The 19,421-nt window shown below is 38.2% G+C and overlaps 2 protein-coding genes across 2 annotated transcripts in view; one reads left to right on the forward strand and one right to left on the reverse strand.

Annotated features, from left to right (window-relative positions):
* LOC137644672 (BTB/POZ domain-containing protein 1-like) overlaps nt 1-18,393 on the forward strand; it is an 83,369-nt gene extending 64,976 nt beyond the window's left edge. Inside the window, exons 7-10 of the mRNA XM_068377626.1 lie at nt 6,826-7,012; nt 17,378-17,508; nt 18,021-18,132; nt 18,361-18,393. Coding sequence (XP_068233727.1) covers nt 6,826-7,012; nt 17,378-17,508; nt 18,021-18,132; nt 18,361-18,378 — 448 coding nt within the window. The 3' untranslated portion in view covers nt 18,379-18,393. The remainder of the gene's footprint in view (nt 1-6,825; nt 7,013-17,377; nt 17,509-18,020; nt 18,133-18,360) is intronic.
* The window catches only part of LOC137656205 (BTB/POZ domain-containing protein 1-like), a 406,727-nt gene that overhangs the window by 278,472 nt on the left and 108,834 nt on the right, over nt 1-19,421 (reverse strand). The gene's annotated exons all lie outside the window — the stretch shown is intronic.

Below are 19,421 nucleotides of genomic sequence, written 5' to 3' on the forward strand. Positions count from 1 at the left end.
TTAGTTTAACAATACAAAACAGGTACTCCCAGCTATATGATGAAATGGGAGTAAGTAAAGTAGAAATGAAGAGTAATTTAAAGAAATTTGTATTGACATCAGTACAAGAGATAGGTGGAAAAGTTCCTGATCAAGATCAAGGGAAACTTTCAGAAAAGACCGAAAATTTACCAAAGAAAAGAATTGAAATGAGGGTAAAATCCGAGAGATAAAATAGAATGATCAGAACAATCCAAAACAATAAACAAACTAAATACCCAAAACCAAAATTGTGGACACATTAAAGAAAGGAAGAAAATCAAATTGATGAAAGAAAAACTTGAAACAAGGTGCTAAAAGATGTTTGCTTTAAAGTTTGAAATGGAAATATTAAAAATAGAAGTGGAGTGATAAAACTAGTGGGTGACTTCTATACAATGCTAGCAACCTATTATGATGCAACCAAACATTTTTTTCTTTTTTGATTATCTGGTTGTAGAAAATGGAAGTAGGAGTAGCCATTTAAATGACTCAGAAGTTTGTATCTGCGTAGGAATAAAATAAGATAATGTTCAATGAAAATGCAGAGAGAGAAAAAATAAGGGTTATGGATGAATGTCTAGAAATTGTTAATTAATATACATACTTAGGCCAGACACTAAGTGTTTCCCCAGGATATGGACTGAAATTAATAGAAGTATAAGCAAAGGATGGAGAGCTTTTGATAAGCAAAATGAGAATATGAAATGTAATGTGCTACTTTCTCTAAAAAGAAAAGTACCTAATTTGATGGTCCTACCAGTATTAACTTATGCATCAGAAACTTGAAGCCTTACTAAAGCCTTGAGACATAAGCTAGTAATTTCAAAGAGCTATGGAAAGAATAATAATGGGATTATCACTGAGAAACAGTTAAAGGGCAACATGGATATGAGAGCAAACTAAAGTAGAGAATATTTTAACGTGAAAGAAAAGAAATGTACGTAAGGAGGACATGTAATGAGAATGACAGATAATAGATGGACACTAAGAATAACAGAATGAGTCCCTAGAGATTGCAAAAGATGCAGGAAAGGAAGAGAAGATGATGAATTGACTAATTAAGAAAGTTTGCTGGTATAAACTGTCATAGAAAAACTGTAAACAGACACACGTAGAAAGACGTGTGAGGCCTTTGTTCTACAAAAGACTGGTAATGGTTGATGATATGTATAAAAATATATACAATATGCTTATACATATACTTACTTACTCTACTGGTCTTGGGGCCACTTGTTGACCCATGAACACTCTTGATAGATTATTCCAATCTCGTCTGTTCTGTGCCACAGTTGTCCAAACTCTAGGGTTCAAAGCCTCCTGCTGTATATCCTCCTCTAAACACCGCCTTCAATCTTTTCTTTGTCGTCTAGGAGGTCTAAATTCATCTACACGTGCCAAGAAGACCCTTCTTGGCATTCTTTCCTCCTCCCTTCTTGCAACATGCCCTGCCCATTGTATTCTTCCCTTAACCCTTTTACCCCCAAAGGACGTACTGGTACGTTTCACAAAAGCCATCCCTTTACCCCCATGGACGTACCGGTACGTCCTTGCCAAAAAATGCTATAGAAATTTGTTTTTCATATTTTTTGATGATTTTTTGAGAAAATTCCGGCATTTTCCAAGAGAATGAGACCAACCTGACCTCTTTATGACAAAAATTAAGGCTGTTAGAGCAATTTAAAAAAAATATACTGCCAAATGTGCTGGGAAAAAAATAACCCCTTGGGGGTTAAGGGTTGGAAATTTCCAAATACCCCGGGGGTAAAAGGGTTAACAAATCTACTTATATGTGGTTGTTTTGTCCATTCTCTCAACTCCCAGTTATGTCCCATCCTCCATTCTTGTCTTTCTTGGTCGTATACTGGTCCCACTACAGTTCTTAATACGGTATTCTCAAAAACTTCCAGTCTTTTTTCTTGCTCTTTTGTCAGTGACCATGCTTCACATCCATAGACCAGAATGGGCCTTATTATTGTATTATACACCCTCAACTTTGTCTTTTCTGATATTGATCTTCTTTTGAGAAGTGTTAACAAACTTTAGACACCTGTTTGCAGCCTAATTCTTTCATTTACTTCTGCTTTCATATTTATCATGCATTGTATATATATATATATATATATATATATATATATATATATATATATATATATATATATATATATATATATATATATATATATATATATATATATATGTATATATATATATATATATATATATATATATATATATATATATATATATATATATATATATATATATATATATATATATATATATATATATATACATATATATGTATATATATATATATATATATATATATACTGTATATATATATATATATATATATATATATATATATATATATATATATATATATATATATATATATATATATATATATACAGTATATATATATATATATATATATATATATATATATATATATATATATATATATATATATATATATATACAGTATATATATATATTTATATATAATATATATATATATGTCTGTGTATATATGTATGTAATATATATATATATATATATATATATATATATATATATATATATATATATATATATATATATATATATATATATAATGTATGATACATACATACATACATATACCAAGGCACTTCCCCCAATTTTGGGGGGTAGCCGACACCAACAAATGAAACAAAAACAAAAAAGGGGACCTCTACTCTCTACGTTCCTCCCAGCCTAACAAGGGACTCAACCGAGTTCAGCTGGTACTGTTAGGGTGCCACAGCCCACCCTCCCCCATTATCCACCACAGATGAAGCTTCATAAAGCTGAATCCCCAACTGCTGCTACCTCCGCGGTCATCTAAGGCATCGGAGGAAGCAGCAGAGCCTACCGGAACTGCGTCACAATCGCTCGCCATTCATTCCTATTTCTAGCACGCTCTCTTGCCTCTCTCACATCTATCCTCCTATCACCCAGAGCTTCCTTCACTCCATCCATCCACCCAAACCTTGGCCTTCCTCTTGTACTTCTCCCATCAACTCTTGCATTCATCACCTTCTTTAGCAGACAGCTATTTTCCATTCTCTCAACATGGCCAAACCACCTCAACACATTCATATCCACTCTAGCTGCTAACTCATTTCTTACACCCGTTCTCACTCTCACCACTTCGTTCCTAACCCTATCTACTCGAGATACACCAGCCATACTCCTTAGACACTTCATCTCAAACACATTCAATTTCTGTCTCTCCATCACTTTCATTCCCCACAACTCCGATCCATACATCACAGTTGGTACAATCACTTTCTCATATAGAACTCTCTTAACATTCATGCCCAACCCTCTATTTTTTATTACTCCATTAACTGCCCCCAACACCTTGCAACCTTCATTCACTCTCTGACGTACATCTGCTTCCACTCCACCATTTTCTGCAACAACAGACCCCAAGTACTTAAACTGATCTACCTCCTCAAGTAACTCTCCATTCAACATGACATTCAACCTTGCACCACCTTCCCTTCTCGTACATCTCATAACCTTACTCTTACCCACATTAACTCTCAACTTCCTTCTCTCACACACTCTTCCAAATTCTGTCACTAATCGGCCAAGCTTCTCTTCTGTGTCTGCAACCAGTACAGTATCATCCACAAACAACAACTGATTTACCTCCCATTCATGGTCATTCTCGTCTACCAGTTTTAATCCTTGTCTAAGCACTCGAGCATTCACCTCTCTCACCACTCCAACATACAAGTTAAACAACCACGGCAACATCACACATCCCTGTCTCAGCCCCACTCTCACCGGAAACCAATCACTCACTTCATTTCCTATCCTAACACATGCTTTACTACCTTTGTAGAAACTTTTCACTGCTTGCAACAACCTTCCACCAACTCCATATAACCTCATCACATTCCACATTGCTTCCCTATCAACTCTATCATACGCTTTTCCAGATCCATAAACGCAACATACACCTCCTTACCTTTTGCTAAATATTTCTCGCATATCTGTCTTACTGTAAAAATCTGATTCATACAACCCCTACTTCTTCTAAAACCACCCTGTACTTCTAAGATTGCATTCTCTGTTTTATCCTTGATCCTATTAATCATTACTCTACCATACACTTTTCCAACTACGCTTAACAAACTAATACCTCTTGAATTACAACACTCATGCACATCTCCCTTACCCTTATATAGTGGTACAATACATGCACAAACCCAATCTACTGGTACCATTGACAACACAAAACACATATTAAACAATCTCACCAACCATTCAAGTACAGTCACACCCCCTTCCTTCAACATCTCAGCTCTCACACCATCCATACCAGATGCTTTTCCTACTCTCGTTTCATCTAGTGCACTCCTCACTTCATCTATTGTAATCTCTCTCTCATTCTCATCTCCTATCACTGGCACCTCAACATCTGCAACAGCAATTATATCTGCCTCCCTATTATCCTCAACATTCAGTAAACTTTCAAAATATTCCGCCCATCTTTTAACAACCTTCCATTTCCATCTTTCACGGTCTCTTCAATTCTTGAGCCAGCCTTCCTTACTCTCTTCACTTCTTTCCAAAACTTCTTCTTATTCTCTTCATATGAATGACCCAATCCCTGACCCCACCTCAGGTCAGTTGCCCTTTTTGCCTCCCGTACCTTGCGCTTTACTTCCACATTTTTCTCTTTATATTTTTCATACTTCTCTATACTATTACTCTGCAGCCATTCTTCAAAAGCCCTCTTTTTCTCTTCCACCTTTACCTTCACTCCTTCATTCCACCATTCACTGCCCTTCCTCTTGCTGCCTCCAACAACCTTCTTGCCACACACATCACTTGCAGTCCCAACAAAATTTTCTTTTACTAACTTCCACTCCTCCTCTAAATGTATGATAAGAAATATAAATTTACATTACAGTTGTAAGAAAAGATTCTCTCTCTCTCTCTCTCTCTCTCTCTCTCTCTCTCTCTCTCTCTCTCTCTCTCTCTCTCTCTCTCTCTCTCTCTCTCTCTATATATATATATATATATATATGAAAAAAGTAAAGATTTTGAAATTGGGTTATCATTATTTAATCATCATATGCTTGAATAATTTTCTATAAGAATTGCTATTCCAATGATGAAAAATATAGATATGACAATATACTGTATATAGAATTTACAGTAATCGGTAACCTCCTTATTTGTTAAAAAAATGCACTTTTTTAAAAGAAAGCTTTTAAGAATTACCATGTCAAGATATGAATTTTTTTTTCAATTATACTAAGCTCTAATTTTCATTTTTTAGTATGAAGCACTACGGTCAAACAGGAAATGAGATTTCCCTTTACGGTCAACTAGCTCAGCTCGTTAATCAAAGCTTTCAACTTTTTTTTTTTTACCACTGGGTTCCGACCTTGGTGTTGTTTCACAAATAGAAAAGGAATGAAACGTAGAATGGGACATATTCCATGTTCTTAGCTTATGCTATGTTTAAAGAGATTTCTTTTAAAAAAGTTCAAATTTCTCCATTAAGAAATAAGAGATAGAGGAGAAACATTTCTTTATAAAAACAAATTGATATAAGCTCTGATGGGAGAGTAGCCAAAATCAGAATAGGCCATATGTTTCTCGGTATAGATCAAATACTACAGATACTGGAAAGAATATAATTTTTTTTTTTTTTATGCAGTAAATTCGCCTATACACAATCTGCATGAAAAAGATTTAACACATAAGATATTGTGGGAAATACTGAGAAAGGGAAATAAGGATAATACCCAGAAAGACACTATAATGAATATTAAAACTGCTTGTAATTTGATATGCGGTAAAGAATAATGCAAATAATGAAAGGAAGAAAAATAAATTGAAGGGATAATTCAGTGTAGAGAGGGTAGAGGGAAATCATATTAAAGTACAGTAACAATTACTCATAACTAAATTATACATAACATTAAACTGAATAATAGAATTGAATAGTTAGATTTTTAGGATTTAAGATTGTGAAAAGTATAGAATAAAATTTAGAAGTAGTTTATTAAGTATTATAGATGATTTAGGTTTTTATTAAGGAAAGGATGCAAAAATACAAGTTTGTACAGTACTTTATTATGCAATTACTGTAATAAAACTTACAATACAATTAGTGGACTACTTGTAAACAATGTTGTGCATTATTTGCGGCATTGGGTGACTGTACTTAGACAGTGGTTAGTATGGTAGAGGAGCTAAAGTTCATTGACCCAAGGGCACCAATTATATGTGAATTTTTGCTTTTCATGGTTGTCTGGTACCTAACCCAAGACCGAGGGCCAAGTTAAAATTTTTATTTTAATGGTTCGACGTTGGGAATTAAATTTTTTCATTTGATATTTAAGGATGACTGACATAAAATTCTATCTGACATAAAGCGGGGACTACCGTATGTATGAGAAAGAGAGAGATTATTTTGTTTTCTAATGGGAAATGAAATGTAGAGGACAAAGGCAAATAGAAAGTGAATAAATCACTCGGTCATATTTTACAAATTGATTTTCCATATCCCATCTCTTTTATTGACTAGTATTTACATTACCAAATTAGTGCTGTATCAACAATGATACCTCCAAATTTATTAGCTTTTTTATAGCGGCATATTTTTGTCATTATGTAAGTTACTTTTAAGTATATTAATCTACAGATTTTGAAAAGAATCACTTACATTACTCATATTACTGATAAAATTCATTAAAGTGTTATAGCAATTTTTAATATTTATGATTGTCTAAACTTTTATTTTGATAACAGATGGTCTGAGGCAGAGTGTGAACGAGAAGGCTTGCCAGTCACAAGTAGTAATCAGCGAACAGTGCTAGGGGGAGCTCTATCTTTAGTGCGCTTTCCTCTTATGACAATTGAAGAATTTGCTCAGGGTCCTGCTCAGTCTGGTATTTTAACTGATCGGGAAGTTGTTCAGCTTTTCTTACATTTTACTGTAAGTAATGGAACAATTATGCTTTATCCTTTGCTATATACATATGGTAATATAATTTTAGGAATTAAACTTTTGAAATATTTCCATGAATCTTACCCGAGATTCTTGTGCCATTACTTCTGAAAATGAAAATATTTGACAATCCCTTTGAGAATACAAGAATTTGAAGGTTTGTTGTGATGTAGATATGCTGGCAATGACTGAAATGAAAGTTCCCTTATGGGATGCCCTGAATGAAGTCACTCATAGCAGACGCTTTTCAACTATTGAGGTGCTATGGCAAGTTCAAATGAGCCTGAACATGCGAGGTTTCCCCTATACACACTAAGTCACTGCTTTGCATGTTGGTACACTGGCCCTAGACCAGGGAAGACAACATTTCTTTGGTAATCCTGTTGTATTGGATTCCAGGTTCAAGTCTTTCACAGGAAAGCCCTTGGAAACCACACAACACCTCTCCAAAAAAAGATATTTGGCAATCATTTTGAAAATACAAAAATTGTATCACAAATCAGTAGGATATCCCTTTGTTTCTCCTGTTAAAGTGATCTGGAGTGTTTCTCATGTTAAGATGATGTGGTGTAAGCATACACTGGATATCAGTCGTCATTTTACTCAGACTGCCATAACGCATTCCTTCTAAATTGAGAATTTTGATAAGTCCCTTTATTTTAATTGATGTATTTAACTCTTTTTGCTAGATTATTTGATTGCCAATCACTCCCTTTTTGGCTTTGATTATACAGGGCTCTGAAGACTTAGGTAAAATTTTTGTTGTTTAAGGGGTCTCTCTCTCTCTCTCTCTCTCTCTCTCTCTCTCTCTCTCTCCCTCTCTCTCTCTCTCTCTCTCTCTCTCTCTCTCTCTCTCTCTCTCTCTCTCTCTCTCTCTCTCTCTCTCTCTCTCTCTCTCTCTCTCCTCTCTCTCTCTCTCTCTCTCTCTCTCTCTCTCTCTCCTCTCTCTCTCTCTCTCTCTCTCTCTCTCTCTCTCTCTCTCTCTCTCTCTCTCTCTCTCTCTCTCTCTCTCTCTCTCTCTCTCAAGATAGAAATTATGACGTTTAATTGTTCCTAGTTTATCATAAGTTTCAGTAATTTTGTTTATGAATAGTTTGTGATTCAGGTTGAAAAATCTATCTATATTCCAAGGCACTTCCCCCAATTTTGGGGGTTAGCCAACATCAAACAAATGAACAAAAAGGGACCTTTCCTCTCTACGCTTCTCCCAGCCTGACGAGGGACTCAAACCGAGTTGGGCTGGTACTGCTAGGGTGCCACAGACCACCCTCCCCCGTTGTCCACCACAGATAAAGCTTCACGAGCCAAATCCCCTACTGCTGCTACCCTCCGCGGTCATCCAAGGTGACAGGAGGAAGCAGCAGGGCCTACCGGAACTGCGTCACAATCGCTTGCCATTCATTCCTATTTCTAGCGCTCTTGCCACTGTCACATTCATCTTCATATCACCCAGAGCTTCCTTCACTCCCACCATTCACCCAAACCTTGGCCTTCCTCTTGTACTTCTTGTATTATATACTCCTGTGAGCATCGAAGAGGTTGAAAAATAATGATATTTTTTTTAGAAATTCCTGATAATCTGTTAATTCTTATTTCCTTGCCACTAAGGCTCTTTGTCATTATCAGAGCTGTTAGTAGTGTTATGCCTTAGCTTTGAAGCTCTATTAGACCTGCAGCTAATTTTCAGTAACTCTGGGACACTAGGCAACTTGGACCTTACCATTGTATATTAGGCTTCTTGTGGTAAAACAAATCTAAGATTTAGGGACAATAATTTTTTAAACACAAGGCCAGTAATCATAAAAATCTTTTATTTGATCTTGATGCCTCAAGATAACATTTGGGAATTTAAAGGAACTGCCAAAATTTTGAAAAAATGCACCAATATACTTATTGCTAAGTATATCCAGTATAATGCTAGAACCATCAAAAGACAGGCTATAAATTCCACATCCTGCAGTGGTAACGCCTTTGCTATCAGGTCAAGAAGTACAGCTACAGCTACTTGAGAAATATTAGTGGATTTACATGACGGAGAACAGGAAGTTACTGATGCCCCGAAATGGACACAGCAGCCACGGCATCAAAACTCTTGTCCCTACACATGTCTTTGAAATAGTACTCCTGAAATTCTTCATCTTAGACTGGGAAACATCGTCATTGGCGACAGACACAAGCAAGTCATTAGGGATTGGCTTACTCTACCCTGAAAGAACAAATTCCAAAAGAACACCTTCCTCTGAAGGTACAAGGGCTTTGATAGTAACACGACAATAAAAGTTGGGCTTTTTTTTTTTGCTGGAAGTATTGTTCTCAAATTGGCACTTAGTATTAAATCTTATATTTCACTTTGTAAAACTGTGAATGTATGAAGAAAAGTTGTTCACTTTTTATGTAAAATCTTAACATTGAAAGATATTAGATGGCAAAACCCAAAAATAGTTCATACTAAATTCATATTTCAGAACAAAAATTAAACTTGTTTCAGTAGCATGAATCCCTCAGCTCGCCAAGACACATGAATACAGTTGAATACAGTAAAACTGTGAAAGAGGATACAATGACATAGTGTAAAATAATAGTCAAACAGAACATAGTCTAATGATAAAAGTTAATTTTATTTGGTATATGAATTCAAAGTTAATACTTATTATTGCTTTTGTAGTTTTGTTTAAGCAAATGCTAGTTAGGATTATGATTTAAATACTTGCAATAGATTATTACAAGTCATAGCTTAGGCTATAATAAAGCTACATTGGTCTAGTCTCCTAAGTATTTTTTCAGTTTGAAGAAAAAGTAAGTAAATAAGAAAGGTTGCTAGTTATTTTTGCTTTCAGAAATACAGTTAATTCTACATTTATACTATTTTTCTTTAACTTTACTTTAGGAATGGAAGACTATAATCAAGTTAGACATTATCAACCACACTATTGTGAGCAGATTCTAAAGAATAACAACATTAGTGTATTTTAGGTAATAATAATCATTATAGTAATATTTTTTCAATATTAAACTTACCCGATAATCATGTAGCTGTCAACTCCGTTGCCCGACAGAATTCTATGGAGGGATACGCCAGCTATCACAATACTAGAAGGGGGTGTAATTACCAGCGCCACCTGTGGCCAGGTACTCAAGTACTTCTTGTTGACACCTCCTCAATTATTCCTCTGTCGTGCTTCCGGCAAGACGTTCTGGGATACGCTTATGTTCTTGGAGTATTTTCACGACTTTGGTGAAGTATTTCTCTTTGATTTCGGCTGTCGCTTTACTGGAAACTTCTATATTAGCTTAGTTAGCTTTTGGAATTAATTTGATTAATTATGGTGTCGAAGAGAGTATTAACTCTCTTTCACCTTTCAATGGCCGACCCTTCCCTTAGACGGAAGTGTTGGTGTCTAAGAGAGTATAGACTCTCTTTCTTAATTTTGTAACAAAAGTTATAGATTTATTTTATATCTCTCCGCCTCTTATAGGCCTCTTCGATTAACTTCCTTTTATTATAAACTTATTAAAATTAATTTTTATATTTGTTTATATTCGACCTTCCTAATAGTAGGCGGTCTTTTCTTGGTACCGAAGTTAATTAACATTGAGCCTGTCATTTCGGTTTTACCTGTTAACATATTATGCTATTTTAATGTCTTTGAAAGAATTTCTTTGATAGTCTAGTACTGTTTTCAAAGTTGAACTAACGTTTTGTTTTGTCTCTGCAGTTGTTGACGTTCAGAACGTTCAACTTGCACTCTATCGTTACGATAGAGAAAGAGTTTTCACGGTTTCACGTTGCAGTAAGAGTAACCGTGTCTAGCGTTTTGTTCATTCTTTCTTAACTTAATGGTTTTGATCCTAATAAAGGAACTTTTCATTTTGGGAAATATTTCAGTTTTTTCCTTTAACAATAATATGTTTTAACGATATATATGATTGGGCTCTTCTCTCAGGTTCTAAGTCAAGAGAGAGAGAGAGAGAGAGAGAGATAGAGACGGAGGGAGAAAGAGGAGAATAAACGTTTCATTCAAGCCTGCCAGGCGTACGAATAACGTCGTTATCGTTTTTACTCTTCTCCCTAGTCTCTTTAGGGGAAGAAGGTAAACGTTTCTAGAGTGATCTAGTGTTTAGTCTCTTTCCAGCCACTGAATTATTTATCTTTCATTAGATTTTTCTGTTACATTGTAATTCTGTTTTCGCAATTACTAACTTTTGAGAAAGGATAGAATTGCGTGTTTCAGGTACAAACCACTTAAAGTTTCGAGTTCAGTGAAATAAGTGCAAACAGAAAATCAAAGTGATAAGTGATTAGCGCAAAGTTCAGTGTTGTGCGTGAGGGTACTTCTGTGCGCGCCAGTCGTCCTCCCAGTCCGGGACCTCTTGCAAGCTCCCAAGCCCAGGGGAGAAGCAATGTCGAAGGGCAGAAGGGTTCAGCAGGCCTTGATCGGCGCACAGAAGTATCCTCGGTGGTTGTGGGCGTGTCTTACCGAGACCGTCACTCCCACCCGCAGACGATTGAGCCCTTATTTTGCTCGTCTGCATAAGAAATTTAGGGGAGAAAACGCTGGTCTCAGGTCTCAAGACCTCTTAAACGTAAAGTCCAGACCTATGCCAGACGTACGAAGTTAGAGTTCAACAACCCGGATGCAGTCATTGGGTTAGCTCTGACTCTCCTCAGTCATCAGTTGAATGCACTCCGCCTAAGAGGAGTAAGGTTCTGCCACAACAGAGCTCGACTGTTAAGGCTTTACCTCAGCCTACTGTAGTTTCTGCCGACCCCAAGTGGACTCTACTACAGTCCATGCAAGCACTGCTTTCGGACTTGATGCGTGAGTGTCGGGCTGAGAGTGTTGCGCCTCCGCCTCCGCCTACACTCCCTCCGCCTGCGCTCGCTCCGCCTGATCGCAGTTCCACCTGCCAGGCGTACGACGTTGAGCCACGTTCTGAGTTTGCTGTTCCCAGTGGTGTTCAGCCTCCGCCTTCCTTAAGGCAACTTTTACAATGGGATCAGGAGGATTATACCTCTCTTCCTCCGCCTCCTCTTGCTGCTCCACCAGTGATGCAACACTCGGTTGAGGTACAACAACCTCTCCCGTCCATGAGTCAGTCTCCTCAGCTCTCGCTGCAGCGAGCTCAACCCTCCTCAAGGCAAGCACCTCAACACCTTAGCCTTGCGCCTCAGGAGCCTCAACTTGCGAGATTTTTACTGCGTTCTGCGCAGCCACTACCTTTTCGCTCTCAGCTCACACCGCAGGAACCTCAACTCGTTCCTCAGGAACTTGCTACTGCGCATCCGCCAACCACTCAGCAAGCGCAACCCTTGAGTTCAGCCACTCATGCCAGGAGTCAGCCTCCTCCACCCATGAGCCTACCTTCTGCTGATCAGCCTTTGCAGACTGAGCCTCTGGTGTTCCCTCAACAGAGTCTTGAAGAGGAAACCACAACTATTGTTGTTCCAGCTCGTTCTGACTCTGCTGTTCAGCATACCTTACCTCCATTTTCAAACCTATGATAATGGAGGTTATTTGTATTACTTATAAAAATATATTTGTATTCCTGGCAATATATTTTTAACAATATCGCAAAATATGGCAAAAATATGAATCATGAGTTATGAATGTAAGGTATATATTATGTTGATATTAAAACCCCATGCAAGCATGCATAAAGCACTCTAGCACTGGTCATGGAATTTCTGAGAAATGTTAAACGCCATGCACACGCTCTGCTTACCTTACATGCTCTGCTCACAGCATGCTCTGCATACTACATGCTCTGCATACAGCATGCTCTGCATTCAGCATGCTCTGCATACAACATGCTCTACATACAGCATGCTCTGCATACAGCATGCTCTGCATACAACATGCTCTGCACACAGCATGCTCTGCTTTCAGCATGCTCTGCATACAACATGCTCTGCATACAGCATGCTCTGCATTCATCATGCTCTGCATACAACATGCTCTACATACAGCATGCTCTGCATACAGCATACTCTGCATACAACATGCTCTGCATACCTTACCGCATGCTTCTCAGTCACACATCTTTGGTTGTTGCCAACTCACTAGACTGTCAAGCAGTTTCATAACGTTGCCTTCTAGTCTGCTGCTTTTGCACCAGTGAACCCTTACTGAGAGAACTTAGCTTTTCTAGGATATGGTCCTTGTAGATGAGAAAGTTCTTTTCTCCCTCCTTCTGATATTCCCTTGAGGACTCTCATTTGGAGGGAGCCTTTAGCTGCATAGCCTCTTATGGTCTTTTATTTAAGCATAACATGCTTCCAGGGAAGGTAATGGTTCCACTTCAGTCGCTAATCCCGTCTGTTACCACACCTGCTCCCATAGACCTTGAGCTGTGTTGCAAGACATGCAGTCCAAGCTTAGTCCTTGTTAGAGGATTTTTTGTTTACGGAGTCAATATGTCACGGGGAAGACGTTCAACAACCAACAGAGGTGACTTGTTGTGACGCAGTGCGGCAACCTCAGCAACCCGATAAGGAGTTGTCTGTACGACCCAGACAGTCTAGACAGATTCGGGTTGTCGCTGTACTTCCTCTCTTGCCCATGATTGACAGTTCACAGACTGTGCAGCAGTACCATGATCTTGTGTCCGGCTCCGTCAGACGACTGGCTTTTAAGAGCTCCCACAAGTCGTCGCTGTCTGGAGATTTTCAAATGGACTATGGATCTGACCAAGGAACTGGGCCTCCTGGTCAATTTTGAGGAGTCTCAGCTCGTTCCATCCCAGACCATTGTCTCCTTGGGTATGGATCTTCAGAGTCGAGCTTTTCGGACTTTTCCGTCGGCCCCAAGGATCTTCCAAGCCCTAGAATGCATCCAGAGCATGCTGAGAAGGAACCGATGCTCAGTCAGGTAGTGGATGAGTCTAACAGGGACACTTTCATCGCTGGCCCTGTTCATCGTGTTAGGGAGACTCCACCTCCCCCCCCTTCAGTATCATCTAGCTGCTCACTGGATAAAGGACATGACGCTAGAGACGGTCTCAGTTCCTGTTTCCGAAGAGAGGAGGTCTTCTCTCGCGTGGTGTAAGAACAGCTTTCTTCTCAAGGAAGTCTACCCTTGGCTGTTCAGAAACACGACCGCCGTCTCCTCTCGGACGCATCAGACACGGGCTGGGGTGCGACTTTGGACGGACAAGAATGCTCGGGAACATGGAATCAGGAGCAAAGGACACTTCACATCAATTGCAAGGAGTTGTTGGCGGTTATTCTGGCCTTGATAAACTTCAAGTCCCTCCAGCTTAACAAAGTGGTGGAGGTGGACTCTGACAACACCACAGCCCTGGCTTACATCTTCAAGCAGGGAGGGACTCTTTCGTGGAAGTTGTTCTAGATCGCAAGGGACCTACTCATCTGGTCTAAAGATCGAAAGCCCACTGGTAACGAGGTTCATTCAGGGCGGTATGAATGTCATGGCAGATCACCTCAGACGGAAGGGTCAGGTCATCCCCACAGAGTGGACCCTTCTCAAGAATGTTTGCAACAGACTTTGGGCCCTGTGGGGTCAGCCAACCATAGATCTGTTCACTACCTCGATAACCTAGAGACTCCTGTTGTATTGTTCTCCGATTCCAGACCCAGCAGCAGTTCACGTGGATGCTTTTCTGCTGGATTGGTTCCATCTCGACCTGTATGCATTCCCGCCGTTCTAGATTGTCAACAGGGTACTTCAGAAGTTCTCCTCTCACAAAGGGACACGGCTGACGTTGGTTGGCTCCGCTCTGGTCCGCGAGAGAATGGTTCTTAGAGCTACTGCAATGGCTGGTCGACATTCCCAGGACTCTTCCTCTAGGAGTGAACCTTCTAAGTCTACCTCACGTAAAGAAGGTACACCCAATCCTCCACGCTCTTCGTCTGACTGCCTTCAGACTTTCGAAAGACTCTCAAGAGCTAGGGGCTTTTCGAAGGAGGCAGCCAGAGCGATTGCCAAAGCAAGGAGAACATCCACTCTCAGAATCTATCAGTCTCAAGGGGAAGTCTTCCGTAGCTGGTACAAGACCAATGCAGTTTCCTCAACCAGTACCACTGTAACCCAGATTGCTGACTTCCTGTTATATCTAAGGAAAGTAAGATCCCTTTCAGCTCCTACGATCAAGGGTTACAGAAGTATGTTGGCAGCGGTTTTCCGCCACAGAGGCTTGGATCTTTCCACCAACAAAGATCTACAGGACCTCCCTAGGTCTTTTGAGACCTCAAAGGAACGTCGGTTGTCCACTCCAGGCTGGAATCTAGACGTGGTCCTAAGGTTCCTTATGTCATCAAGATTTGAACCTCTCCAATCAGCCTCTTTTTAGGACCTCACATTAAAAACTCTTTTCCTCGTGTGCTTGACAACAGCTAAAAGAGTAAGTGAGATCCACGCCTTCAGCAGGATCATTGTTTTCACATCTGAAATGGCTACATGTTCCTTGCAGCTCGGTTTTTGCTAAACGAGCTTCCTTCACGTCCTTGGCCTAAGTCGTTCGAGATCCCAAGCCTGTCCAACTTGGTGGGGAATGATCTGAAGAGAGTACTTTGCCCAGTTAGAGCTCTTAAGTACTATCTAAAAAGGTCTTAACCTTTACAAGGACAATCAGAAGCCTTATAGTGTGCTATCAAGAAACCTTCTTTTCCAAGTTCTAAGAACTCAGTTTCTTACTATTCAGGCTTCTGATTAGAGAAAAACATTCTCATCTGAAGGAAGAAGACCTTGCTTTGCTGAAGGTAAGGACACATGAAGTGGGAGCTGTGGCTACTTCAGTGGCCTTCAAACAGAACCATTCTCTGCAGAGTGTTATGGATGCAACCTATTGGAGAAGCAAGTCAGTGTTCGCATCATTCTATCTCAAAGATGTCCAGTCTCTTTACGAGTACTGCTACACCCTGGGACCATTCGTAGCAACGAATGCAGTAGTAGGCGAGGGCTCAGCCACTACATTCCCATAATCCCATAACCTTTTAACCTTTCTCTTGAATACTTTTTATGGGTTGTACGGTCGGCTAAGAAGCCTTCCACATCCTTGTTGATTTGGCGGGTGGTCAATTCTTTCTTGAGAAGCGCCGAGGTTAAAGGTTGTGATGAGGTCCTTTAGTATGGGTTGCAGCCCTGTATACTTTAGCACCTTTGAGTTGATTCAGCCTCCCAAGAGGAACGCTGCGCTCAGTAAGGAAGACGATCTTATTAAAGGCAGAGTAACGGTTCAAGTCGACTTCCTTACCAGGTACTTATTATTTCATTGTTATTGTGGATAACTGATTATATGAAATACGGGATACTTAGCTATCCTTTAGTCTTGTACACTGGTTTTTCACCCACCCCCCTGGGTGTGAATCAGCTACATGATTATCGGGTAAGTTTAATATTGAAAAATGTTATTTTTATTAGTAAAATAAATTTTTGAATATACTTACCCGATAATCATGATTTAATCGACCCTCCCTTCCTCCCCATAGAGAACCAGTGGACCGAGGAATAATTGAGGAGGTGTCAACAAGAAGTACTTGAGTACCTGGCCACAGGTGGCGCTGGTAATTACACCCCCTTCTAGTATTGTGATAGCTGGCGTATCCCTCCATAGAATTCTGTCGGGCAACGGAGTTGACAGCTACATGATTATCGGGTAAGTATATTCAAAAATTTATTTTACTAATAAAAATAACATATTATGGCTCTGAGGAGGTGTTGTATGGTATCCAAGTACTGTAATTTATATATTACACTATTTATCTTTCTTAATTCCTTCGTTGTTCACCTTATTTGTTTTTAAAGTTTACTTTGTTATTCACCTTACAGTATGTGCTGTTTTATATTTCTTTTATACTGTACAGTTTTTCTTCCCAATTTAAGGGTCCTTGGCTTTTTAGGGTTTATGTTTATCTTGTAATCATGATAAATAAGTTTCCTCCTGTCCAGTCTTCTGTCTAATACAGAGTACAACTACCTCCCAATCAACTTAAAAATGTGAGGCAGGTTGCTGCTGTAAAACAGTCAGTCTAAATAGTACCTTTACAGGGCCTTTACCCATTTCCTTACATAAATGGGTACATAATGTAGTAAAATAATAGCTTGGCATTTCACTCAAAGTGCCATCCTTCCATCTCATAGATTCTCAAAATAACAAGAAATGAGGAGGACAGTGTATTGTATAGTGGTAAGGAAATGTAGGTGGGAGATTAAAATCAGCTCTTTTAATTTCATTATAGAATTTTGATTTTGAGAATTGGTTATTGTTTAAGTAGTAATGTGTGAGAAAAGTATGTTTGTATTTATGGAAACCACAGTAAAGTAATTTCATAATGTAATGCAGTATATTCATATTTTATAATCTTAATTCATATTAATGATTTAAATATTTCAGGTTAATCCTAAGCCTCCAGTAAACTTCTTAGATGTTCCAAGGTGTTGTATGACAGGGAAAGAACAAATTATGTGTCGTTTCCAGCAGACTGAGTCTCGATGGGGATATTCAGGCACAAGTGATAGAATAAGGTATGGATTTTTCAATCACATGATTATACCGTCATTTTTAATTTCATACACAGTACTCTGGCTGTTACCAGCTAAGTGTTATATTTGCATACATCTCTGAATTTTGCAGGTTTGATAAGTTTCATGCTATGTTTTTTCATTCTTACTTGAAACTTTTGAAGACTAGGCAATGATGTCATTATTTTTTTCTTCTTTTTCCATTGAATATGATTCGGGTTCCACACTATTTGTCAGGTCCTTTAGTTTTACACACCCTATCATGCTTAAGTATGTTGCCTCAGTGGTTGGGTTAAACTACCCAATAATTGGAATTGTAATAATTATGTTAGCAATAATAATGCTAATTATAATAATTCCAATAAGAGCTTTTCATTATTGCGGTCCATCTTGTAGATTGATTTATTTACTTGAGGTACATTAAAGCAATGCATTGCTATGTAATACAGTATTGTATATAGCTTCTCTTATGATAATTTGAATTAAAATTTCTGTAATTTTGATCTCCCTGGCAGATTTATAGTTGACCGTCGTATTTTTGTTGTTGGATTTGGAATGTATGGTTCGATTCATGGCCCTTCTGAATATGAAATCACCATTCAAATTATTCATACTGCAACAGGAAAGGTATGTCTTGGATTTGGTTGTGGATTAGTTGCTTTTGTTATTACTGCATTAGATTTAATTATTCTAAGAGACTTTGGGCTAATATGGGCTTCACTGTTATATGTTTACCGATATATGAATATTGATTATCAGATACTCAAGAGATACATTTTCATGTTATCATTGTTAACAAAGTTTAACATATATGTTCAAAATATACTTATCAAATTGATCGTTTGAATGGAAAAGTTTTTGCTTGGGCACTGATTCATTATCCCGAAGAGTTCCAGAAATGAGGTAAATTTTCACAGGTAAGTGTTACTCAAATATATACTTTGGTAAATGCAAACAAAGACAGTTTATTGTATATAGACCCATCCTCTCTGCATAGCTATTCACAGTAGCATGAATTTTAACTGATTTACTATAGCATGAACTTGACAAAATTTTGTTGGAAAGTAATATACAGAACATGTGCAAAACAGTAAGCCATCTGACTAACCAGCTACCATACATGAAGGTAAACAATTACTAAATAATTATTAATATCTTTTAAAAGTAATATTAAGCTAATTATTTGCCATTATTGCTATATATTTAATATATGTTAGTTACCAATTATGTCATGTCCATGTAATTAATTGGCTTTTGGGGAAAATATGTAATATTTTTTTATCATTTGAAGTAACTAATAAATTCAGGAAATCAGAAATATTTTAATGACTTCTTGCATGAAATTCACATGCTATTCTTTCGAATAAGTAAAAAAAAAAAGACCATAACAAAGAAAATCAGTTCTCACTAACCTGGTATGGCAACTGCACTAGCAAGGAGAAAAGACTACTTTAGTACTAGGCCTGACTCTCCTCAGCTACCTCAGAGGTGCTCGATACAATCCACTGAACTCACATGGTTGAACTAAACACACTTATTTTCAATTGGAATTTTTTCCATCTTTAACCCCTTCGCCTCGTTGACGGCAGTATACGTCAAAACATGCCTGGTAATACACACACTGACATTGGGATAACGTCATCTTCATTATTATTGTCATTATAATTATTATTATTATCATTATTATTATAATTTTTATAAGCTACGAAAGAGTATAGCACCCGGCTGTATATCACACAAGTTCACACTCGGGAAAAATTCACAAAAAAATCTCTTCTCCCTAATATTAGCCCCTCCTCCTCCTGTCTTTGGCCAACCAGCAAATTTTTGGGGTTCCATCCTTTATTTCTGAATATGTGAGCGCCATTTTGGTCTTTTTATATTACCATGAAATAATCACACCACTCTCTCTAGCC

The sequence above is a fragment of the Palaemon carinicauda genome, chromosome 1 (assembly GCF_036898095.1).
Source record: "Palaemon carinicauda isolate YSFRI2023 chromosome 1, ASM3689809v2, whole genome shotgun sequence".
Taxonomy (NCBI): domain Eukaryota; kingdom Metazoa; phylum Arthropoda; class Malacostraca; order Decapoda; family Palaemonidae; genus Palaemon; species Palaemon carinicauda.